Here is a 26,857-nt window from a genome sequence, read left to right on the forward strand (position 1 = left end):
GTTAGGAAGTCTCGGGAGGGGCAGAGAGGAAATGGAGCACTTTCTTTTCAGGTGAGTAGCTTTTCTGCAGCTTTCTTGGCCCAAGGAAAGAGAAAACAGTTTTTCTGTGATGTTGAAGCAGGGCTGTGAAAAGAAAAGGGCACAACTCGAGAATAAAAGCAAAAGGGGTCTGGGCACTGTGGAGCATGTCCGACATTAGGTTTCCTAGGTTGAGAGTTTCCCTTCATGCAGCATGTTTTTCTCCCTTTGACAAAGATGGATATACATGAATTTTAATATTGGCAAGATTCTGGGAGCTGTTCCCATTCCCATGAAATGTTTGGAAAGATGCCTAAGTCAATAGGATTTAGAGGAATAAACGCCTCTTCCTTCCCATAGATTAAAAAGTACACGGCAATCCCCTAAACCAAAGTTGCCCAGTGAAAAGCTAAAATTGTGCATGTAACATAATCCACCTGGGTATCAGATTTCTCATCTTTAGAGTGAAGGGTTGGACAACATTGTCCAATGAGATCTCTGAATGAGAGGAATTTTCCTCTGATGAGACCTGGGGGTGGGCACTGCTTTAATTACCCACCTCTTTTGTAGGCCTTTACTTTGTTGCCTCATGTATGTGGGGTGCTTGTCATAGACCTCAGTGCACAATGGCTGATGGGTGTTACCTGTGTGCATTAAGTGACAACACCCCCGTCCCAAATACTTCTTGAGTTGAATTTGGCTGATTAAATGTCTTTACCAGCTACAGGATCCTAGGTAAGTTTTTTAGGCAGATTGAATAAATCCCTTCTCACTTACCTTTCTGTTCCCCCTTTCTGCATGCTGGCTTCAAGCCAAATTCTCTCCCAGTCCCTCGGGGGACCCACGGTAGCAGAAAGAAATCTGATTACTCACCTGAAGAGGTGCAGGAACCGTGGCCCCTCTAGTCTGCTTTCTAACAGAGCTGGCAGCCAGTGGTCCTGGGTCAGGCTCCAGTTAGTAGCGTCCGGAGATTTACCTCCTCCTGTCCCTGGTCTACACCAGAGGTTCCCTCCCCCACCCCCTGTCTTTTCCCAGTAGCCCGATAAGCAGGAACAAGCATTTGGAGCCACTTGTTGAAGGCTGCCAAGCTCCAGTGAGATAAGAGCTAGATATCCGCCAAGCTGTTGGTCTGGATCTTCTGCAGCCTTGCTCCCTGGAAAATAGCTTTGGGTGAAAGACCAAGCACTCACAGTTTAACAGATGAGATCACTACAAATGTTTGCTGGGTCTTAGTGCTGGGATTTTTGCAGTAGACTCTGCGCCATCTGCTTGGGGCCTTGCAGGACTGGACCTCAGTGGTAAGGGATCATAACAGCACCTCCTCCCCAGACAGAAGGAGGCCGGGACAAGGGGAAGGGGAGCATTTCTTTCTGACTCCCCAGCTTCACACATTTTGACTTTCCTGAGTACTACTAGAATAGCAGTATCAAAATCACTTGTCCTAACTTACATTTCACAATAATTGACATCTATGAATGCTGGAATTTTCTTCTTAATCAGGAAACAAAAGTGGGCCTTAAAGACAAGTATAATAATAGCATGTTAGCAAAATTTAGTGTCCTACCTTTTGGGGGGATTGACCTTTTAATAACCTTAAAATCTCAGAACAGTACAAACTAAACAAAAGGTCATCCCAGTGATTGTTCTGTGATGTTAGGTGATAATAAAGCACCTGGGTCTTTCTCATGGTACTAATGGTACTATAGCTCATGTAGCCATGACTGCGATTCAAAAGAATTACATGTACTGTACAGTTCTCCACTCATCAATCCCAGCTGGATAAGGATTTTCCCATATTTTTGCCATTTCTACAAACTAAGTGGTATTATGATATATTTAAAGTTATATATATGCTACATTGCAAGATCTAGCACTAGAACCATTGTTAAGAGTTTTTACAAATAAACTGACCTAATTTTTATGTTGTTACATTTTTTATAGAAGAGTTTTCGGTTTAGTTAGAAGCACCATTGGTTTTGGTGGTTGACATTTTATAAACTCATTATCTGGCCAGAGTGCAGACAATTGGTTATCAAGTTTCCATGTACATCGGTGTCACCTGGGCTCCTGTTAAACGCAGAGGTGGTCCCACGCCACTCCAGACTCACGTCGGCATTGCCGTCAGGGCGCTGGCACCCGAGTTTCTGACGGGCTCCCCTCCCCTCTGGTAAGGTGCAGATCTCAGTGAGAGGCACTGGCCCAGACCAGGAAACCTGGGAAAAAGTGATGAGAAGAGTGTTAAATATAAAGCCAGAAACTGCAACAGACAAATCAGTGAAGTGAGGCAGGTTTACAAAGGAGACAATAGAAAATGTGGGGAATTTCTTAGGAACTTGAGAAAAGAGGCAAGACATATCTCTGGACTTCCAGGTGGGTTTCACTTTGGGAAAACACCCTTCTTCCCTTTCTAGAGCAATTAAATTAACATTACATGGCTTGGGTATGGGAGGCAGGGCAGGAGACCGCGTGGTGAAGCTTAACCTCTCCCACCCTCTTCGTTCTCCCAAAGATAATGGCCCCTTTGCAGCCCAGCGCTTGCAGGGCCCACGCGCAGCCCTCGCGGAGGCAGCCCGGCCTGCTGCACCTGCAGAGCTGCGGGGACCTGAGCACCTTTGTCCCGGCGGGGAGGCCAAGAGCCGAGAGGAGGCCCCAGCGAGTGGAGGCCGAGCGGCCACACAGCCTCATTGGTGTCATCCGAGAGACCGTCCTGTGAACCTGCAGGGCCAGGCTCCCGCATCGCCAGGAAAGCAAGAAGGAGGCAGCCCAGCGCTGGAGGGTGGAAGGCGGCCCCGAGGGGAAGGATGCCCTTGCTCCTCACGGCTTCCTGGCTGGGGTTGAGCTTCCCCTCGTGAGCTCCCCTGAAGGCAGGCATTTGGGAGGACATTCGTGCCTGCTCTTTGCCCCCCCCTTCCTGCTGACTGAGGGCAGTCAAGGATGCCCGAGCAGCTCCTGGCAGGCTCATCTGGCTTCTGGACGCCCCCACTGGGAGGCCATGAAGGCAGCGTCTCTCTGGCCTCTACCGGGTCACATGCCCGCTGCGGGCAGAAACCGGGCTAATGAGTCTTTGCCCACCGCACCCCCCCGTGGCTCACTTCCTGGCCGGTTCTCTCCCTCCTTGGAAGGACAGGCCTGTGGTTCCGGACCCTGCAGCCGTTCACACTTGGCACGGAAGCAGGGTGATTAACCTCCATGTTCTGCAATCGTCAGCCTCATTTTAGGTCACCCTCAAATCACGCTCTTTAGGAAAAACAGGAAACTTTTTCAGTGACAAATTGTAATGAAAGATAGGGAGAGCTTTTGTTGATTACATTTATTCCTGCCTGCAAAACTAGACTGCTAAGACAGAACTGAGAATAAAAATGTTTACATTAGACCTCTGGGCTCGGTGTAGGCATTTGTGTACCTGTAGGGGCCAAGCCTTACCTTAGGAGGGGTTTGGAGCTTGGAGCACCGGTAGTCAGGTGGTCAGGTCCAGGTAGGTCACCAAACCAGTTTAATCCTGGAGGCACCTAACCCCTGTGGGTAACAATGTGTCTGTCATTGAACCAGCACTTAGCTGTATGGCTTAATGGAGCTGCCTTCTAGAGGGGCCATAAGCAAACAGTAAAGTGATTGCTGATTGAGGATTAATTCTGAGAAGGAAGAAGTGCAGACGTCCCTGGCTCCAAGCCAGCAGGCCACACTGGAGCAGAGGTGGAATGAGGAAGAGGGAAGACCGTTTGGAGGTGCCCAGCTGGGGTGAAAAGTGGCTGTGGGAACAGAGCTGGAAATGAGGACAAGTGGGGGGCCATCAAGGTGGAGTTGGCCCACCTTCCCATTTGTGGAGGAGGTTTATAGGGGCTCCCGGTGTCTCTGTTCTCATCTGCCAACCCCAGGCACTGAAATCCTGTGCAAGTGAGTGTCTTTCCGTTTCCCCAGAAGTCCTCCCTGTCAGCTCCATAGCTGTGCATTGGGGGTTGGCCGGCTTCCCTGTGCTCTTTGAGGGTCTCTGGTGTGTTCGTTACAAGCCCCCTGCCACCCCCAGAGCCCAGTCTGGTTGCTTTTTCCTCTTCTGCTGCTGTTTGTTTCCAGCCTGGTGTTTCCGGGTGAGGCCCAGCTGGCCAGCATGCTCCTCCCTCAGGGAGGATAGGACTGGCCTTACCCAACTCAGGCAAGCTGGCCTTTCTCACCTTTCTAGGCTTGCATTTTCCCCCAACTCTGGGAGGACATTACAGGCTGGTTTTTACAGTCTCTCAGTGAGTGTTTGCGTCTGATTGGCGGGATTTCCCCAAGACTCGTTCTTTGCATGTCCCACCTAATGGTGAGGTTTGGGGCAGGCTCCATGGCCTCTACCTGCATGAGGCTGCTCATATTTACCAAAAGAACCAGGCATTTGCTGAACAGCCACACTGGCTGGGCTGTCACTCCCCTTCCTGCAGAGGAGGAAACAGGCTCAGAGCTAAGAGCAGAGCAGCTGCCAGAAAGCAGTACCTCTGATTCCCTGCCCAGCGTCACTGGTGCAGCTCAAAGCTTCTCCAACTATTTGGGGTGAAGGGCCAGTCTTTTCCCCCTCCAATCTGTCATGGACCAAAAACTTTTGTAAATGGTAATGAACTGACTGAAAACTCTGAGTTGGCTTGGGCTGCTATAATAGCACACCTAGCCTGCGTGGCTTAAAAAACAGAAACATGTATTTCTTTCAGTTCTCAAGGCTGGAACGTCCAGGATCAAGGTGCTGGCAGATTCATTGTCTGGTAAGAACAGCCACATGGTGGGGAGAGCGAGCTCTGGGCTCTTGCTCTTCCTCTTATAAGGGGAACCATGGGGGCTGTACCCTCATGACTTCACCTAAACCCAATTATCTGCCAAAGGTCCCACTTCCAGATAAGGCTTCAACATATGGATTTTATGGGGACATAAGGACTGCTTTATCAGGAAAACAAAAATATAATAATAAAGACATATAAATTACAATCCTGTTTTAAATAGAATTATTTTTAGTGCAGTTTTAAAGCAAAATTGAGCAGAAAGTACAGAGATGTCCCATACCTGCTCCCCCACATGAGCAGTCGACCCAGTCATGAACATCCCCACCAGTGGTGCATTTGTTACAATTGGCGAACCTACACTGACACATCATTATCACCCTAAGTCCATAGTTTGCATTTGGGTTCACTCTTGGTGGTGTGCATTCTGTGGGTTTGGACAGATATGTAATGATACGTATCTACCATTATAGTATCACGCGGAGCAGTTTCTCTGCTCTAAACCTCCTCTGCGCACTGTTTATTCATCCCTCTCACCCCTCCACCTCTGGCAACCACTGATCTGTTTACTGTCTCCATAGTTTTGCCTTTTCCAGAATGTCATACAGTTGGAGTCATACAGTATGGAGTCTTTTCAGACTGGCTTCTTTCACTTAGTAATACGCATTTAAGGTTCCTCCATGTCTTTTCCTGACTTGCTGGCTCATTCAAACCCCTTTGTAAGTTGTTAAAGTCAGTAGTCTTACTCAATAGTCATACTAGTACTCTATCAAAGTTAACATTTCAAAACACCCTTACTTTCTGAATTTGCTCTTGTTAGGGACCAAGAGCAAGGGATTCTTGGCCCAGATCTGTGACCCACACTCTGAGGGTCCCACTCCAGTCTGAGCCTGTTTTGTGCCTAGGCCCAGGGGACACTGATGAATACCAGGGTCAGATGTGGGGGTACATACATCCCCACTTCTGTCTGCACTCAGGTGATTCCTAGGGCTTCGGAGAGCTGAGGCTGCCCTCACAGAGCAGTGCACACCATGAGGTCCAAGGTTCTGGCAGTCCTGCAGGATTAGGGAGAGCTGGCAGAGGAAAGAGGCAGCTGTTGCCACCACCCAGGGGAGTAGGAATGCGGGAAGCATTGCAAGGGAGCACATCTCCACTCCTACCCTCCAGACACAGCAGGATGCAGACAGGAACAACGAGGGGGCTGGGCTAGGGTATCTTGTGTACTGATTTTCCTCCCTGGGACCTCTACAAGAGAAGCCAAGTCTGGGGCCCAAAGGCACTACATTCCTTCTATTTCTCTCTCTCTGCAGGAGCCTTTATCTTCTCCTTTATCCAGCAGGTATTTATTGAGCTACAGAGCATCAGGCAGCCAGCCAGGTGCTGAGGAGAGAATGCTGAGCAGGTGAGGGGGACAGACAGAAAAAATATACAAATAATAATTGCAAAGTTATATTTCTCTTAGCTGCTGCTCCACTGCTCCCAGGCCCCAAGCTGGGGAGGACTGGACCCTCTCTTGGTTGACTTTGAAGACCAAAGGTCATGAGTCTGATTTATCAGAAGCTTGGTTTGAAGGCATCCCTTATTCCTGGTTGTGAATGTCCCAGGGTGAAGCTCTGTGGACCTGGGTATGTGACGCAGGCTGTCTCCATCTTGTGACTGTTAAAGAAAAGTTACTCATGACACCTGTTAAAGAAGGTAGGAAAGATTCTCTTGAAGTAGGAACTACTACAATGGGGTTTTGCAGTAGGGGAGTGAGATGAACGCTGAATACAATAAGGAGAAGTGCCAAGGAGTAGGGTTGGGGCCAGTGGGTTGAAGATGACTAAGAGGAAACATCAGAGCTTGGGGAATTGTTGCCAGACCAACTCAACAGCACTCTTGCTGAAGGTAGACCAAGGTGATCAGATACCAAGGGTGGGGGGTGAGGAATTTGATCAGATACTGAGCGGGACGAGATATGAAGGGTTTAATTTCCTAAATTGACTTGGCAGGTTCTTGCTAAAGCTGGACTGAGCAGGCCTAGGATAGAGCCCAGTGTAGGGGCCTGGTCAGAAAGAGGACTCGGAGGACCAGACTCAAGTTTGGCCAAGGAGTCTTTGTCAGAATCCGATGAGCACCTCCCTTCTGAGTGGGGCCCTCTGGCTGCACCATGTCCCTGGCCTGTATTGTCTCAGCAGGAACAATCATTTTTTCCAGCAACTGGCAGGATTCTTTATGTTTGCCCTAACAAAGGAGCTAGGGCCCCAATTCTGGATGAATCATCATTCTTCTCTTGCGAAGTGTCTGTGGGTCCCAGGTATATGGAGACTTTCCCAACATTTTTAGATACTGTGCATGAATTTTGACCCAAAAGGAGCATTTTGTAGTGGGGTGGGGATACACATCAGGCAGGAGAGGATCCAAGCAAGAAGTGTTGCTGGAATGGAATTACTTAGTTCTAGTAGGAGCTGTTCCTCTCACTGCTCCATATCTGCTTGGTGAGAGCAAGCAGGTTTTCAGCAATAATCATAAACCACAAGATCAGAGGTGTCAGGGATGGAGGACTGCCCCCCTGTTTTATCGATGAGGAGCCCAATGTCCAGAGAGGTAAACTGGTTTGCTGAAAATCACATAGCCTGCAGATGTCAGAATGCTTGAACTTTACCTGTGTCTTCTGCCTTCTGTCATAACAGATTTTTCTTCCCTGCACTGCAGCAGCATGGAACTGTGGGAAGGTAAAGGAAACATACCACAGGAACTTGTAAGGAATTGAAACATTAATTAAAGTATATCACTTAAAAATAGTTATAATGACTAACATTTATTGTGAGGCCTTCAGAGCTGTCTTACTAACTTAGTTCAGGTAATCTTCACAATAACCTTCACAAGCCACCAGTTCTCATGACTTGATTTCTCTTGTCTAATTGCATTGTCTGATTATCTCTAGTACATGTTGAAAAGTAGTGGAGATAGTGGACATTTTTTCTTTGTTCCTGATCTTAGACAAAATGCCTCTCTGATGCTTCCCCATTAAATAAGATATTAGCTTTAGGATGAAAATATATACATTCTATCTTGTTAAGAGAGTATACCTCAGTTCTTAAGTTCTTGAGTGGCTTTCCTTTTTTTTCTTATTGTGAAGCAGTATTGAATTTTTCTCAGCATCTATGGAGATAATCATATGCTTTTTGCTCTTAGATTTGTTAATGTGGACAATGATATTAGTGGATTTCTAAATGTGAACCAACATTGCAATATTGAATAAATACCACTTATTCATAATATGTTATTTTCTTAATGTGATATTAGATTCATTCTGTTTGCTAATATTTTACTAAGAAATCTTACAGTGATATTTATGAATATTACTGGTGGTATATTTCTTTATACTGTATTAGTTCAGCTGTCAATGTTATATTTGCTTCCTAAAACAAGTTAGAAAGTTTTCCTTCCTTTTCAATGCTGTGGAATATTTTTTTTTTTTTTTGAGAGGGCATCTCTCATATTTATTGATCAAATGGTTGTTAACAACAATAAAATTCTGTATAGGGGAGTCAATGCTCAATGCACAATCATTAATCCATCTCAAGCCTAATTCTCATCAGTCTCCAATCTTCTGAAGCATAACGAACAAGTTCTTACATGGTGAACAAATTCTTACATAGTGAATAAGTTCTTACATGGTGAACAGTACAAGGGCAGTCATCACAGAAACTTTCGGTTTTGATCACGCATTCTGAACTATAAACAATCAGGTCAAATATGAATATTTGTTTGATTTTTATACTTGATTTATATGCAGATCCCACATTTCTCCCTTTATTATTATTATTATTTTTATTTTAAGTAAAATGCTGAAGTGGTAGGTAGATGCAAGATAAAGGTAGAAAACATAGTTTAGTGTTGTAAGAGAGCAATTGTAGATGATCAGGTGTGTGCCTGTACACTATGTGCTAATCCAAGCTAGACAAGGGTATTAAAACATCCACAGATGCAGAAGATTTCTCTCGAAACAGGGGGGGTGAGGTTCTGAGCTTCACCACTGTTGATCCCCAGTTTCTCACCTGATGGCCCCCTGTGACTGTGACTGTCTTAGGTTGTTCCTCCCTTGAGGAATCTTACCCGTCTCCGGCTAACCGGTCATCTTCCAGGGCCATACAGGGAGATGTAAAGTTGGTAAGTGAGAGAGAAGCCATATTGTTTGAAAAGGTTAGCTTTTTACTTCTTTGCAGATTTATGCCCTGTGGCTTCTATGCCCAGCATTTGTCTTGAGGTATCTTTACCACTTGGAGGAATTATGATACTCAGTAAATTCGATATGAGGCACGAATTCTATTTAAGGGTTGTAATTAGGAAGGAAGAAGAAAAGCTATAGAGGTAGCAGATGGAAGAAAACATGGGAGGATTGATTATTTCTTTGACATACCTTCTTGTAGAGTAACTTAAGCATGTATAGGTTTTAAACTACTAACTAAATTGCGCACACACATTAACATAATAGGAATACAGTTACATAACCAAAGCAGATCTATAATTACCAGCCATCTCCAGTGAAGCCAAGAAAACCAGTTAGGCACCCTAGGCATTTGTGAAAATTTGTCTATAATATGATGGATATTGTCCAACTGTACTTGAACAGTCTGAGAGAAATCAGACAAATTAAAACAACCCATTCCTGGGAACTGTTCACATCCCATATGTTCTTTTAACTGTAGATAGTCTGTAGTCGTAAGATTTTGGAGTGCTACAACTTGCACTTCTCCTAATTCTTGGTTGAGTTCCAACAGTATAGATCCAGTCAAATTTGTTGTTTTACTGTATGCACAAGCCAGCTTAGATATCTCCTTCTTCATTCCAATGGCAAGTCCAGGAAACAGTGGGATAGATGCAGCTACAACTGCAGCATCGCCTGGATCTTTGTGGAGGTTTTTTGATGATCATCTTCTGGTATGAGTCTTCCAGAGAGTCCTGATGTTGGAAGTTCTTCTTCATATTGTATCTTAGTTCATTTTCTGGGTACCCAAATTAGGCTTTGATCTTCTGTATAAACACACACAGACCCTTTGCCCACACTTTGATATGCCCTTTATACCATTGTGTAAAACTCATTGGAGGTCACCACACAGGAACTGCTTTTTTTTTTTAAGAGAAAGGAATATTATCAGAAAAGTGTACCTCCATAGCTGATCATCTGACACCCTTTAAGTGATCAAAATTAAGGATATTTAAAGCATGTGTTAATCGTTGATTTACCATTAGTTTTATCCTATCAAGAAGTAATCCCCCTTTTCTTTCTTTTTTTTTTAAATCTTTAATCTACACTTACATGAGGAATATTATGTTTACTAGGCTCTCCCCTATACCAGGTCCCCCCTATAAACCACTTTACAGTCACTGTCCATCAGCATAGCAAAATGTTGTAGAATCACTACTTGTCTTCTCTGTGTTGTACAGCCCTCCCCTTTCTCCCTCCCCCCATGCATGCTAATCTTAATACCCCCTTTCTTCTTCCCCCCCCTTATCCCTCCCTACCCACCCATCCTCCCCAGTCCCTTCCCCTTTGGTACCTGTTAGTCCATTTTTGGGTTCTGTAATTCCGCTGCTGTTTTGTTCCTTCAGTTTTTCCTTTGTTCTTATACTCCACAGATGAGTGAAATCATTTGATACTTGTCTTTCTCTGCTTGGCTTATTTCACTGAGCATAATACCCTCCAGCTCCATCCATGTTGCTGCAAATGGTAGGATTTTCCCTCTTCTTATGGCTGAGTAGTATTCCATTGTGTATATGTACCACATCTTTATCCATTCATCTACTGATGGACATTTAGGTTGCTTCCAATTCTTGGCTATTGTAAATAGTGCTGCGATAAACATAGGGGTGCATCTGTCTTTCTCAAACTTGATTGCTGTGTTCTTAGGGTAAATTCCTAGGAGTGGAATTCCTGGGTCAAATGGTAGGTCTGTTTTGAGCATTTTGATGAACCTCCATACTGTTTTCCACAATGGTTGAACTAATTTACATTCCCACCAGCAGTGGAGGAGGGTTCCCCTTTCTCCACAGCCTCGCCAACATTTGTTGTTGTTTGTCTTTTGGATGGCAGCCATCCTTACTGGTGTGAGGTGATATCTCATTGTAGTTTTAATTTGCATTTCTCTGATAATTAGCGATGTGGAGCATCTTTTCATGTGTCTGTTGGCCATCTGTATTTCTTTTTTGGAGAACTGTCTGTTCAGTTCCTCTGCCCATTTTTTAATTGGGTTATTTGTTTTTTGTTTGTTGAGGCGTGCTGTGGAATATTTTATAGAGCATTGGGTTGTCTAGTCTTTGAAAGTATGGTAGAATTTCTTGTGAAAGTATCTGGGGTCTGGTGCTTTTGTGTGGGATGGTTCCTTAATAAATTTCTCTATTCTTTCTATGGAATTGGTTGGTTTAAAACTTCTAACTCTAATGGGCGGTCAATTTTGAAAGTTTTTGTTTCCCTGGGAAATCATCCATTTCACTTTTTTTTCAAATTTATTTGTGTGCATGTCTGTGAAGTAGTTTAAAATTTTCTTCTGTTCCAAGTGTTTTTCTCCATTGACATTTGTATTTTGTGTTTTTATATTTTCTCCTGTTTTTCTTGATCAAATTAGTTAATGATTTGTTTAGTTTAATTCTTCTCAGAAACAGATTTTTTGTAAATTACATCTACTATTTATTCTCCTCATTAATTTCTTTTATCTTTATTTTCTTTGTGTGCTTTGTGGGGTTTATTTTGTTGTTCTTTTATAGTATTTTGAGCTGGAAATTTAATTCATTTCATTTTATTCTTTTATTTTTATTGGTAAAGGTTTTAGTGCAATGAATTTTCTTATCACTGCAGTAATTTTATCCTAGAGTCCAATATGTTTTCATTGTGATTAGGAGTCCCTCTTAATGAAAAAAGTACAAAATCATGAATATAAAAACAGAACCCAAAAATGGACTAACAGGTACCAAAGGGAAAGGGACTGGGGAGGATGGGTGGGTAGGGAGGGATAAGGGGGGGAAGAAGAAAGGGGATATTAAGATTAGCATGCATGGGGGCCCACATAAGGGAGGGGGCATAATATTTGAATTTCACTAGCTTCACAGTAAACCCACCTTTGTTCAAAAATAAGACTTGGGATTTACACCTGAGTTTTGTGTAAAGTGGTTGGCATTTTTGACATGGGCAGTAGTTAGGCAAGGCCTTGATACCATCAGTAGCAAGAAAGAAGAACTGGGAAGAGAATGAACTGTAATGGTACACATAGTTGTGCTAAGCACTTGGCAGACTTTATCTTGATAATCTTTACCACAAGCCTGATTCTTTTACTCTTACCAATTTATAAATTATTTAAAGGAGTTTCTGTAATGTTAACTAACTTGCTTCAGAGCATACAATTGGTAATGTATTTAAAATCCAACCCAGATCAACTCAGAAGCCCGTGTTCTTTTCACTACACACAATACATTGTTGGTGCCCAGAAAGGACTGGCTACATGCTCCTCCTACCTTCTTCCCTGAGCAGCAAGTTTAGGAACATGTATTAGAGAAAGCCACCTGTAAAGGCAAATACTAATAGTGCAGGATCACTTATTGTGGGGAATTGGACAAAGCATTCTTACTGTATTAGTCATCTGTTGCTGTGTAACAAATTATCCCCAGATGACAAATATTTATTGTATCCCAGGCTCTGAGGGTCAGGAGTCTGGGAGCAGCTAGGCTGGGTGGTTCTGTCTCAGGGTGGCTCATGAGGTCATTGTCAAGCAATCATCTAGAACTGCAGCCAATGCAAGGCTCATCTGGGGCCAGAGGATCTGCTCCCAGGCTCACTCAATTAGCCTGGGAAACTGACCACCATTGACTGCACCACAGCTTCAAAGTCCGGTTTGTCTTGGCTACGGGATGGAGACTAGTTCCTTACCATGTAGGCCTCTCCATGGGGCTGCTTATACCATGGCAGCTGGCTCCCCACAGAGGGAGTGATCTGAGAGACAGAGGGGAAAACCGGAGAGCCCACCTAAGGTGGAGGCCAGTCTTCTTATCATGTATCTCAGAAGCAACATTTGTTCAAAGCAAATCACTAAGTCCAGCCACACTTTTAAAGGGTGGAGTATCAAAAAATGTGCAGATATGTTTTTAAAACTACCAGTCACCCTGCGTGTATATGGAGACTTCAGAATTTATCTCTGCTGTGGGATTTGTAACAAGGGATTTTTGCCTAGACTGAAATCAGCCTCTAGAAACCACTCCTTGCTCTCTGGAAGTCTACACCTCTGCTTGTTCCATGGACTACAGAGAAGAGATCACCTTCAGTCATGCATGTGCTCATTCACTTGGCAAATATTCACCAAATAACAACTAGATGTTGGGAGCAGCTCCAGGAACTGGGGTGGAGCAATGGACAAGGCACATGAAGTCCTTGTCCTCACAGAGCTTGTATTTGAGTGTGAGGAGCCAGATAATAAAGAAAATGGAAATAACAGCAATCATGAGAAAGGCCATAAAGAAAAATGAAGCATGATAAAAAGGGATAGGGGTTGATGGGTGTTGCTGCTTCAGAGTGGCCAGTTCAGGCCCTGCTGCATAACAACAAAGGAACAGCTCAGAGAAATCTTTTCTGTTAAGGGGAGATTTCGGCAGAATCTGAATGAAACGAGGGACCACGTGGATACCACGTGAAGAAGGTACGGCAAGGGAAAAGGCCCTGAGGCAGGAGTGTTCTTGGTGTATGTTCAGGGAATATTGTAGTTGGAGTGGAGTGAGCAAGGGAATGATCAGTAGGAAATGAGATCAGAGGTGTCACCAGAGGCCAAATCATACCGGCATATTGGAAGGTCCTTGGTGTCAGTCCGTCTGTGATGGGACCATTTGGGAGGATTTGAGCAGGCGGATTAACTTGATTTTGCCATGTTAAGGGTTCACTCTGGTTGGAGGAAGTTAGGGGAGAAAAGAGAAAACGGAAGATAGATAGGAGGCTGCTGCGATAATCCAGGGAACGATGGTGGTGGCTTGTGCTAAGGATGGCGCAGTAGATGGAGGTCAGGAGACATGGTCGGGTTCAGACAGGGTTTCTGCCATAAACCTTTGTGTCCAGTAGGTGGCGCTGATGACCTAGGCAATGAAGTTTCTGCCACTTTTCGCAGGCTTGTCGCCAGTTGGTGACCATTCTTTGAACGAGCACCTGTATTGTATGCCTTGCGCCAAGCACTATGCCAGGAGTAATGGGTAGAGAAGTGAGCAAGACACAGGGCCCACCGGCATGGCGCTCGGAAGAGCAGGGAAGACAGATAAAATGTACATTACAGTGCAATGTGCTACACGTGGTAAAAATCACTGCCGTCATCACACTGCAGGGAGTCGATCATTCCCGGAGGTTCACGCAAGATTGAAGAGGATTTCCACAGGCAGAAATGGGGGCAGGCGCTGCAGGTGGAGGGTGGCGATGGGGAAAAGCTGTATTTGGAGGACAGTGTCCAGAAGCGGTGAAGAGTTGCAGATGAGACAGGAAGAGAAGCTTGTAAAGCCCCTGGATTGCCACCCTCAGGGGACTGGACTTTAGAGACACTCAGGAGCCCCTGAGAGAGCCCCCAGGCAGCATGGAGATAGATTGGAGTGGAAAAAACTGGAAATCTGGACCCCTGTGGAGATGTTATTGCTAATACTATCAGGAAAGTTTCAGGATTTAAGAACAAAGACAATATTATAGCACAATTTAAAATAGCAAGAAAAAATTGAAATAGACCTAATATCCAGTAGGAAGACCAGTTAATTTGCATTAAAAAGTCTAAAAATTCTCTATTTAATAGAATAATATACTGGCATTAAAAATGTTTTAAAAAATTCTTAGTGACATGGGGAAGAGTTTACAATGTTAAATGAAAGAAGCAGAATCTAGGAAATACAGCACATTACACAATACACAGTCTAAAGGAAACAGCAAAATGTTTATGATTCTCTCTGGGTCCTGAGATTATGTGGTTGCCATTTTCTTTTTCCAAATTTTTGAAAAATCAGATGAATATGCATTAGTTTTGTATTCAACCCCTTACAGGTAAGGTTAGAATTTTATTTTAAGTAAAGACTTACTATGATTGAGAAGGGTGCCTTAAGAACCTGATTTAGAGGACTAAACACTTTGGAAGCAGAACTGCAGGACTTGCTGCCTAATTGGATGTGGGAGAGAGAGAGGCAAGAGTTAAAGATATGGGTCACCCCTTCAGTGCCTTCTCCACGCAGCAGCCAGAGCAATGTTGTTGAAACCTAAGTCTGATCAATTTCCTTTTCTGCCCAAAACCCTCTGTGGCTGTTACCTGGCTTAAAATAAAAGCCAGAATCCTGAGAGTCACTTACAAGGCCCCACATTAAAACTCCCTCCCCACCCTAGGGTTGTCTCTGATTTAGTAGTTCTTACCTTCTCCCTCCTTTCCTCCCAGTGCTCCAGCTCTCTGACTTCCTCACTGTCTTTGAACAAGACATGTGTCCCTGCCTCAGGGCCTTTGCACCTGCCTCTCTGTGCTTTCTGGTATCTCTTTGTCTTGCCTTCTCATCTCCAAGTTCTGACTCAATTGTTCCCTTCTCAGTGAGGCTTTTTCTGACCACCCACTCCAAAACTGCAACCCACTGGCACTCTAATCTGTTTCCTGCTTAATTTTTCTCCCTAGCACACATGATGACTCAATGTCACTACATATTTACTTATTTAACATTTTTTTTCCATGTCTTTCATTTGTATATAAATGGCAAGAGGGCAGGGATTTTGTCTGTCTTGTTTGCTGTTGTCCCCCCAGCTCCTGGCATAGAATAGTGCTAAATAATGCTTGCTGGCTGAATGACTGGTCATAATCTAAATAAAAAACCCAAACATTCCACTTACCACCAAAGACCATCAGATTTACCATTGTTTAATAAAAGGCATTGATGGCTAGACTGCTTTCAATAGTAAGTTCTGTCGGTACATTTAGCATTAGAGTCCATTTTTAAGAATTCCATTGCCACACAGGTTATTTGTTGGTTTCTCTGTTTTCAGGGAAACATAACTATTTGTGGTTTTGGGGTTGGGGGTGGTGATAGGTAACTGAGTGGGGACTCTGAGAGAAGAGAGGATGGAGTCACTGGTGCTGACCCATTCCAGGGCTCATGGAAGTGCCAGCCTTGGCCAGTGCACTCCAGCGTGGTGCCCAGGATGCTCTTATGGCACTTGCAGGTCTGCTTCTGGATGGGGAAGTGTGTCCGAGGGCAGCACTGGCCATTTCTGCGGGGGCAAGGCGGTTTCTGGGCATCAGACCCAACATCCACCGAGAAGGCAGCTCCAGGCTGTTGTCAACACATTACTGGAGAAATGGTGCTTGTAGCTCCTAGGTGTCCCTTGATTCTGGTGTCTGAAGTCACAGGATACCAGCCCAGGAAACACGCCACCTCTTGCATGGATTAAGTGGGACCCCCGAACCCTGACCAGGGAGAGCCACTGCACTGGATGGAAGTTCAGGGACCTGGGACAGGGTCAGAGGAGATGCCTCTGCAGCCGCCTGGCTCCAGCCTGATGCTTCCTCTCCACCTAATCTATTTTTTTTAATGGCAATAGCTTGAGAGAATGTAAGCTGGCAATTAACAGCATGGGTAGAATTTACTTGTACAATTCCCTAGAACTCTTCCTTAGTAAAGTGGAAAATAAATGAAATAAAAGGGACTTGGAAATGGATTTGCTCCGGTCTGGACTGCAGGGATCTCAAATCCAACTCTAGGCAAAGTTTCCTGACAAAGTGTGGGTTGACTGTGCTCCCCATGGCCCCGAACATCCTGTTCCTGGCCCTCCACTCAGAAGTGGCTGCATATCTCTCTGCCCCTCCTCCTTTAGCCTCTGCCCCAAGTTCCCTGTTAGTGACATCTTGTAATTGTAATGAGCATCCTGCTTGGCATTCTATGCACCTGGGCATGTGCAGGCCATATGCCTGACCACATGCCCCTGCAGGGAGCATTAACCCGGGAGCCAGGGAGTGAAGTTCTAGCTGACTACTCACTGTGTGGCTTCGGGCAAGTCCTATACCTGTTTAGGACTTTAGTTTCCTTACTTGGAAAACAAGGGGCCTGGTATGGTGGCTAAGATTCGTCAGTCATCAGCTGGGATTCCAGGTGGTTGTCTGGAGTTGGCATTTCACATGTTGTTCCACCAGAGAGCGCCAAATTCGTAGCTCCTGCCAAATTGTTTTTATTTTTATTTTTTTAAAGGTATCGTTGATATACACTTTTACGAAGGTTTCACATGAGCAACATTGTGATTATTACATTCACCTATATTATCAAGTCCCACCACACCCCACTGCAGTTACTATCCATAAGCTTAGCAAGATGCCACAGAGTCACTAGCTGTCTTCACTAGGCTATACTCTCTTCCCCGTGACCCCCTCACCCTATGTGTGCCACTCATAATGCCCCTCAATCCCCTTCTCCTGCCCTCCCCAATCCCTTCCCCTTGGTAACTGCTACTCCCTTCTTGGAGTCTGTGAGTCTGCTGCTGTTTTGTTCCCTCAGTTTTGCTTTGTTCTTATACTCCACAAATGAGGGAAATCATTTGGTACTTGTCTTTCTCCACCTGGCTTATTTCACTGAGCATAATACCCTCTAGCTCCATCCATGTTGCTAATAGTAGGATTTCTTTTCCCTTTATGTCTGAGTAATATTCCACTGTGTATATGTACCACCTCTTCTTTATCCATTCATGTACTGATGGACACTTAGGTTGCTTCCATGTCTTGGCTAGTATAAATAGTTCTGTGATAAAATAAGGGTGCATATGTCTTTTTAAATCAGGGATCTTGTTTTCTTTGGGTAAATTACTAGGAGTGGAATTCCTGGGTCAAATGGTATTTCTATTTTTAGTTTTTTGAGGAACGTCTGTACTGCTCTCTACAATGATTGTACTAATTTTCATTCCCATCAGCAGTGTAGGAGGGTTCCCCTTTCTCTGCATCCTCGTCAGCATTTGTTGTTCCTAGTCTTTTCTATGTTGGCCATCCTAACTGGTGTGAGGTAATATCTAATTGGGGTTTTAATTTGCATTTCTCTGATAAATAGCAATGTAAAGCATCTTTTCATGTGCCTGTTGGCCATCTGAATTTCTTCACTGGGGAAGTGTCTGTTTATAGCCTCCACCCATTTTTAAATTGGTTGAGGCATGGGAGTCCTTTATTTATTTTGGATGTCAACCCCTTGTCGGATATGTCATTTACAAACATATTCCCCCATACTGTAGGATGCCTTTTTGTGCTACTAATGGTGTCCTTTGTTATACAGAAGCTTTTAGGCTTGATGTAGTCCCATGTGTTCATTTTTGCTTTTGTTTCCCTTTCCCAAGGAGATGTGTTCAGAAAAAAGTTGCTCATGTTTATATTCAAGAGAGTTTTGCCTATGTTTTCCTCTAAGAGTTTGATGGTTTCATGACTTACATTCAGGTCTTTGATCCATTTTGAGTTTACTTTTCTGTATGGAGTTAGACAACAATCCAGTTTCATTCTCTTGCATGTAGCTGTGCAGTTTTGCCAATACCAGTTGTTGAAGAGGCTGTCATTTCTCCATTGCATATCCATGGCTCCTTTATCATATATTAATTGACCATATATGCTTGAATTTATATCTGGACTCTCTAGTCTGTTCCATTGGTCCATGGGTCAGTTTTTGTGCCAGTACCAAATTGTCTTGATTACTGTGCCTTCATTGTAGAGTTTGAAGTTGGGGAGCATAATCCCCCCACTTTATTCTTCCTTCTCAGGATTGCTTTAGCTATTCGGGGTCTTTTGTGGTTCCATATGAATTTTAGAACTACTTGTTCTAGTTTGTTGAAGAATGCTGTTGGTATTTTGATAGGTTTGTATTGAATCTGTAGATTGCTTTAGGCAGGATGGCCATTTTGACAATATTAATTCTTCCAATTCATGAGCATAGGATGTATTTCCATTTATTGGTATCTTCTTTAATTTCTCTTATGAATGTCTTGTAGTTTTCAGGGTGTAAGTCTTTCACTTCCTTTGTTAGGTTTATTCCTAGGTATTTTATTCTTTTTGATGCAATTGTGAATGGAATTGTTTTCCTGATTTTTCTTTCTGCTAGTTCATCATTAGTGTATAGGAATGCAACAGATTTTTGTGTATTAATTTTGTATCCTGCAACTTTGCTGAATTCAGTTATTAGTTCTAGTAGTTTTGAGGTGGATTCTTTAGTTTTTTTTATGTACGGTATCATGTCATCTGCATATAGTGACAGTTTGACTTTTTCCTTACCGTTCTGGATGCCTTTTATTTCTTTGTATTGTCTGATTGCTATGGCTAGGACCTCCAGGACTATGTTGAATAAAAGTGAGGAGAATGGGCATCCTTGTCTTGTTCCTGATCTTACAGAAAAAGCTTTCAGTTTTTTGCCATGAAGTATGATGTTGGCTGTGGGTTTGTCATTATGGCCCTTATTATGTTGAGGTACTTGCCCTCTATATCCATTTTGTTGAGAGTTTTTATCATGAATGAATGTTGTTTTGTCAAATGCTTTTTCAGCATCTATGGGGATGATCATGTGATTCTGCCCTTCTCTTTGTTGATACAGTGTATGGTGTTGATGGATATTCAAATATTATACCATCCTTGCATCCCTGGAATAAATCCCACTTGATCATGGTAGATGATCTTTTTGATGTATTTTTGAACTCAGTTTGCTAATATTTTGTTGAGTATTTTTGCATCTATGTTCATCAGGGTATTGGTCTGTAATTTTCTTTTCTTTGTGGTGTCTTTGCCTGGTTTTTGTATTAGAGTGATGCTGGCCTCATAGAAGGAGTTTGGGAGTATTCCCTCCTCTTCTACTTTTTGGGAAACTTTGAGGAAGATGGGTATTAGGTCTTCACTAAATCTTAAAATTCAGCGGTGAAGCCATCTGGTCCAGGGGTTTTGTTCTTAGGTAGGGTTTTGATTACCAATTCAGTTTCGTTGCTGGTAATTGGTCTGTTCAGATTTTCTGTTTCTTCCTTGGTCAGCCTTGGAAGGTTGTATTTTTCTAGAAAGTTGTCCATTTCTTCTAGGTTATCCAATTTGTTAGCATATAATTCTGCATAGTATTCTCTAATAATTCTTTGTATTTCTGTGGTGTCATACTGATGTGTCCTTTATAATTTCTGATTCTGTTTATGTGTGTAGACTCTTTTTTCTTGAGAATTCTGGCTAGGAACTTATCTGTTTTGTTTATTTTCTCAGAGAACCAGCTCCTGCTTTCATTGATTCTTTCTATTGTTTTATTCTTCTTGATTTTATTTATTTCTGCTTTGATCTTTATTATGTCCCTCCTACTGACTTTGGGCTTCATTTGTTCTTCTTTTTTAGTTTCTTTATTCCCTCTTTGCACGGCCTTCTCTGTGTCCCACAGATTTTGTGGTGTTGAGTTATGTTTTCATTTGTCTCCCTATATTGCTTTATTTTTTTTTATTTGATCATCGATTCATTGATTATTTAGGAGCCTGTTGTTAAGTCTCCATGTGTTTGTGGGCTTTTTTGTTTTCTTTGCATAATTTATTTCTTGTTTCATACCTTTGTGGTCTGAGAAGCTGGTTGGTACAATTTCAATTTTTTTGAATCTACTGAGGTTCTTTTTGTGGCCTAGTATATGATCTATTCTTGAAAATGTTCCATGTGCTCTTAAGAAGAATGTGTATCCTGCTAATTTTGGGTGGAGTGTTCTGTAGATGTCTGTTAGGTCCATCTGTTCTAATGTGTTTTTCAGTGCCTCTGTGTTCTTACTTTTTTTCTGTCTGGTTGATCTGTCCTTTGGAGTGAGTGCAGTGTTGAAGTCTCTTAAAATGAATGCATTGCATTCTATTTCCTCTTTTAATTCTGTTAGTATTTATTTCACATATGTAGGGGCTCCTATGTTGGGTGCACAGATGTTTATAATGGTTATAACCTCTTGTTGGATTGACCCCTTTATCATTATGTAATGTCCTTCTTTGTTTCTTGATACTTTCTTTGTTTTGAAGTCTACTTTGTCTGATAAAAGTACTGCAAACTCCTGCATTTTTTGCCTATTAGTTGCATGAAATATCTTTTCCATTCCTTTACTTTCAGTCTGTGTATGTCATTGGGTTTGAAGTGAGTCTCCTGTAGGCAGCATATAGACAGTCTTGTTTTTTTATCCATTCAATGACTCTTTTTCTTTTAATTGGTGCATTCAGTCCATTTACATTTAAAGTGATTATCAATAGATATGTACTTATTGCCCTTGCAGGCTTTAGATTCATGGTTTCCAAAGGTTCAAGGTAGCTTCTATATTATCTAACAGTCTAACTTAACTCACTTAATATGTTATTTCAAACACAATATAAAGGTTCTTTTCTTTCTCCTTTTTCTTCTTCCTGCATTCTTTATAAATTAGGTATCATATCATACTCTTTGTGTATCCCTTGACTGACTTTGGATGTAGTCAATTTAATTTTGTATTTGCTTAGTAACTAATTGGTCTATGTCCTTTACTGTGGTTTTATTTGCCCTGGTGACAGCTATTTAGCCTTAGGAACACTTACATCTATAGCAGCCCCTCCAGAATACACTGTAGAGATGGAAATTGTTTAATCCCTCCTTCAAATTTAAATAATAATCTTGCCAGGTAGAGTATTCTTGTTTCGAGGCCCTTCTGTTTCATTGCATTAAATATATCATGCCACTCCCTTCTGGCCTGTAAGGTTTCCGCTGAGAAATCTTATGATAACCTGATGGTTTTTCTTTGTATGTGATATTTTTTTCTCTCTCAGGCTACTTTTAATACTCTGTCCTTATCCTTGATCTTTGCCATTTTAATTATTATATGTCTTGCTGCTGTCTTTCTTGGGTACCTTGTGTTGGTAGATCTGTGCACCTCCATGGCCTGAGAGACTATCTCCTTCCCCAGACTGGGGGAAGTTTTCAGCAATTACCTCCTCAAAGACACTTTGTATCCCCCTTTCTCTCTCTTCTTCTTCTGGTATCCCTATAATGTGAATATTGTTCTATTTGGATTGGTCACATAGTTCTCTTAATATTCTTTCATTCCTTGAAATCCTTTTTACTCTCTCTGTCTCAGCTTCTTTGTATTCCTATTCTCTAACTTCTATTTCATTTACCATCTCCCTACCTCATCTAATCTGCTTTAAATCCTTCCATTGTATGTTTCATTTAAGATACTGTATTTTTCAAAGTTTCTCTTTCTTGAATTCCTCCCCAAGGTCTTGAATATTTTTCTGTAGTTCTGTGAGCATGTTTATGATTTTTATTTTGGAATTTTTATCAGGAAGATCGGTGATTTCAGTTTCACTTGGCCATCTTTCTGGTGTTTGTGGGATTTTGGTTTGTACCAGTTAATTCTGACATTTCATATTTGTCATGAATAATACAGAATAATAACTTAGTGCCCAGAAACTCTATTCTCTAGAGCTGCTCAGCACCTGGGGTGATGCAGGGGTCACAGGCAAGCGGTGCTGGTGCCTGATGGGAGGAAAGAGCTCTTTCCTGCTTCCTGTCTGCAGTGCCTCCCTCCACTGCCAGGGCCAGTGTGCCAAGCATGTAGGGAGGAACCTCTATGGTATGCCCCTCTAGCTGCTGTAGGTGGGGCCACCATCTGGCTGGCCTGGCACAATGGTGGGGGCAGCAGGTTTGTGTGCTGGTGCTGGCTGGGAGGAAGGAATAGCAGCCTGTGTATTGCAGTGGCAGTCCTTGGGGCTGCATTGCCAGCCACAGGGATGGAGTACCTGAAGCTCCCAAAAGTTCCCAACCTGCTGGGCTGAATTGCCTGGACAATTTTGTCCACCTGTCCTTTCTCCTGAGCAGTAAGCTCTGTGAAATCCTTGCCCCATTAGCAGTCCTCTCACTATTGGGAAGTCTCTCAGAGTGTCTGCCTTTCTTTTGTCCTGGAGTTGCTGGTTGTGGATACCTGTTCTCCACAAGCAGGTGGAATATTGGTCTAAGTATTTTACATGTCTTAGCTTTCCAACCCCAGTAATCTCCAGAGCACCATGCAATGTAGATTCGTGCTCCCAGAGCATATCTCCAGGGCTGGGTGTTCAGCAATCCTAGGCCTCCACCCTCTCCCATTCTGTTTCTCTTCCTCCCACAGGTGAGCTGGGGTCGGGGGAGGGCTTGGGTCCTGCTGCATTGCAGCTTTGCTATTGTTTTGCTACTTTGCTAGTCTGTTGCAGTATTCTTTCCTGTGGCTCTTTCAGGATTAGTTGTATTTGCTGTATTTTCACATTATATGTGGTTTTGGTAGGAGATTTCTGCCTCACCTCTCATGCCACCATCTTTAATCCTCCTCAAACTGGTTCTTGATGTAAAAGGGCTGGCTTAGTGAGGGGATCTCAGAGGCACAGAGTGAGCTGAGTGTGATGAAGTGTGTGGGTCTGTGTGGAAGTGATTAGGAGTGTGTGTGTGCAGCACCAGAATTCTTTCAACCACTGACATTGACCACCATCACCCTCTACCCCACTGAGTTCAACTCCAACCCCTTACTGCCACCCTGCCTCTGTTTCAGCCACACTGGCTTCCAGTGCTGCCTGCTCCCTGCAAGAGCTGTCCTCAGGGCCTTTGTGTGAGCCACCCCTCCAGGTTGGGAACAGTCATCCCCTAGACATCCACAGGGCCCTCCTTTACTTCCCCTGACTGAGGCCTTTTCTAGCCATCCCATGTAAGAAATGACCTCCACACTCATTCCAAGCTATATCTTATTTTTATTTTAAAAATTGTGGTAAAATATAAATAACACAAACTTTACCATTTTAACCATTTTTACGTGTACAGTTCTGTGACATCAAGTATATTCACATTGTTGTGCGACCATAGCCACCATCCATCTCCAGAACTTTTTCCATCTTCTAAAACTAAAACCACGTGCAATAGCTCCCCGTTCCTCCCTCTTCCAGCCCCTGGCACCCACCCTTCTGCCTTCTGTCTCTATGAATCTGATTACTCTAAGGACCTCCTATAAGTGGAATCATACAGTATCTGTCCTTTGTTGATGGGCTTATTTCACCTCACACATCTTTCAGTTTCATGTATATTATGGCATTTGTCAAAATTAGCTTCCTTTTTAAGGTTCTGTAAATATTCCATTTTATATGTATTTTACATTTTATTTATTCATTCATTCCTTGATAGATACTTTGGTTGCTTACACTTTATTGGGTATAATGCTGCTATGAACGTGGGTGCACAAATATCTGTTAGAGTCTCAATTATTTTTCCATGCTTCATTTTTCTACAGAGCCCTTCTCACCATCTAACTGCCCTCCTTCTACCCCAACTACAGATGCAAATGTTTTCTGGTTGGTAGAAAAGATAACCCCAAAGGTTATAGCTGTGGTGCCTTAAAGGACATTACCAGTTAAATCTAGCCTAGCAATTCTACTCTAACATTCCTTTTTAAATATCTATACTTGGTTCCTCAAAATGCTCTTTGGACAAGCTATGCCATTTTCCTTGTTTTATCATTAAAGTTAATAAATCTTTGATACATGTTCATTTTACATTTGTAGGAGAGTCATATTTTTGACTTTCAAAAATTATGCATCAACATAAGCAGAAGTTTTTGCTTATGAACTACAACCTGCATTTGTGGGATGACCTGAAGTATATCAGTGGTGTATAATGCTCTGCAAGCCAAGCTGGGGCTTCAGGTGTTCTGGGGCCACCTGAACCAAGTGGAGACACCAACGGCACACACATGGCCACTACCACAGCCACTTGGGAGCTTCCTTGGTAATGTCCTTTGCTTGTGCAGGACTGGGGCTCCACTGGGGAGCCCACGAGGACCTGTGTCTGCAGAGCCCCGGTGAGATGGCACGCTTCCTGTGATATGACAATGGCCAATAATCACCGAGCACTTTCCATGAGCCAGGCACTTCCTAAACACTTCAAATGTGTTAACTGGTCCTCACATGGTTCCCAGGAGATAGATACTGTTTTACAGATGAGGAAACAACTCAGAGGTCAGTAGCTTCGAAGACCATGGTATAAAGGGCAATTACAGATGAAAGACTAAAATGCAGGTTCTGTGAGTGCTTCTAAAAGGAATGGTTCTGAGTGCACCAGCATGGCTAAGTGGCTGTTTTTCTCTAGTTCTACAATTTTAGTGGCAATCAAAGCTGAGAGGTCCTATCTGGGGTAGCAGCAGTCACCAGCCAGAGTGGACAATCACCTCCCACAGGGGCAGCACAAATCCAGGACCTTGCTGAGTGGTGCCAAAGATAGGGCCTACCACCAGCTCCCACCTACCACCTCAGCCTGGCGCTGTAAGAGGACCAGGGAGAGGTGCTGACATTTGGGGAGTGCAGAATTTAGGAAAAGAGCTCTTAACTCCCCTCTCCACTCTGTGGGGTAAGGAAGGAGAAATATTTCCGTTACCCAAGCCAAGGGAAGGGAGCTCAGAGAGACTGACCTGTGGCGTTTGGGTGCCCGAGTCCTCCCCCCATACTAAGTTAGGTGTTGGTGACCATCTCACCTAAACGTGGCTGAGAGCCTGGCCTGGTGGACAGCTCAGTGCTGTGGCTGGTGGAGATAAGTGGCTCATGGAGAGAAGGCCAAGGGAGCCCCACTTGCCCTCCGATGGGCAAGCAAGATGGAAGCCCCAGGAGCTGGCTCACCAGTGACACCAGGGGCTGCAGACTTGCTGGGGTATACAGCTCGGGCTGAAGATATGGGCCCTTCAGAACACCATGGTCTAAGGGGTCAGCAGGAAGATGAAGCTGAGGGCCTGAGGGACCCCCAATGCCAGGGGCTATGCTCTGTGTACATCGAGCCCCTGGGTAATGAACTAGGTCAGCAGCAAGACTCAGACAGAGGCCTGTGACCTTTCACCTGACAAAGGCCAATTCTTACTGAGCACTTTCTATGAGCTGAAGCTTCCCAAGGGTGACACCTACAGTCAGCAATCTGTGTCCATCTCCCACCCACACCCCTTCTATAAAGTGGGGTGCAGAGAGACAGGAAGCCAACAGGAGCCCCAAACCCCCTCCCCCAGTGCACAGCCCCAGGGTGGGGCAAAATGGATGGACTAGGAGCTCAAGGTTTGCAAATGATAGGAATCTGGAATAAGAAACTGGTAAGAACCAAGAGACCAAAAAGTAAAATCAGAGTTCATCAGAGTGTGATGTCCCAGCACAGATAGGAGCAGTTGTAAAGAACCAAAGTCCTTGAACTCTCTGTTCCTCAGTTTCCTCACCTCTCAAATGGTCCTAATAGCAGCATCTACCTCTTAGAGGTACTGTGGGAATTTAACTGAGTTAATCTGTGTAAAGTGTTTGCAACAGTGCCTGGCACAAAGCCAGTGCTATGCAGACTGGCTGTTAGTCATCCTCCAAGGCTGTGACTTCATATGTAAGTGAAATATGTTTTCTCGTTACTTTGCCCAACAGCAGACACCTCTGTGTGGTGAGATCAGCTTTCTGTACCCCTCAGGTAGGAGGTGCCAGCTCCGCCTCTAGGAGCTGTCGGCAGCTCCAGCTCACAGAGCTCAGGGCTGTGACTGAGCATCACAGGACAGCTGGAAGCGGTATTCACAGAGATAAAGCTTTGGGGCATTTTGCTTTAGAAACAAGCCTGGATACTCCATGTTGGGCTCAGTGGCCCCAGAATGCTCCTGCCAGCAGGATGGTCATGCCTAGCAAGCTTCAAAAAGTAGGACTGCAAAGAGTATCAAGAGAACCTTCTAGGAACCCCTCAGGAACTTCCAGGTGGGCCCCCCACTCCCAGGACAGTTTTCCTTTCACTACCCACTGAACCAAGGCCACCTCCCCTCATTGGAGATTTCTGGGTGGACGCAGCCACCTCCTGATTCCCCTTCATCGTGGAGAAATCCAGAGGGTTCTCCTCCCCCATCTGGTGTGCTCTGAGGAGGACGAGAAGACCAGAATATCAGCTGTGACAGGTGCCCCGCTTCCTGTGTTTACAACCAAGTGGGTTTCACAGGATTCACCCATTTACAAAACGCCTGGGCCATGGGCAGCCAGCAGGCCCATAGGGTGGGCAGGAGGTGGCCTTTCAGGGAAAAATAAAATCTTTCCCCTACATGGAGTTTCATCCCTTCCCGGGAACAATAACACACTGAGCCTGGAC

The 26,857-nt window shown here is 43.8% G+C and overlaps 1 protein-coding gene across 5 annotated transcripts in view; it reads left to right on the forward strand.

The window, feature by feature from the left end:
* Positions 1 to 3,391, forward strand: part of ENTREP1 (endosomal transmembrane epsin interactor 1) — a 56,397-nt gene extending 53,006 nt beyond the window's left edge. For all 5 annotated transcript variants that reach the window (XM_017659042.3, XM_036991326.2, XM_073228628.1 and 2 more), the window contains one exon: positions 2,528 to 3,391. In XM_017659042.3, coding sequence (XP_017514531.2) covers positions 2,528 to 2,731 — 204 coding nt within the window. In that variant the 3' untranslated portion in view covers positions 2,732 to 3,391. The remainder of the gene's footprint in view (positions 1 to 2,527) is intronic.
* The last annotated feature ends 23,466 nt before the right edge of the window (positions 3,392 to 26,857 follow it).

Source organism: Manis javanica, chromosome 2, assembly GCF_040802235.1.
Source record: "Manis javanica isolate MJ-LG chromosome 2, MJ_LKY, whole genome shotgun sequence".
Taxonomy (NCBI): domain Eukaryota; kingdom Metazoa; phylum Chordata; class Mammalia; order Pholidota; family Manidae; genus Manis; species Manis javanica.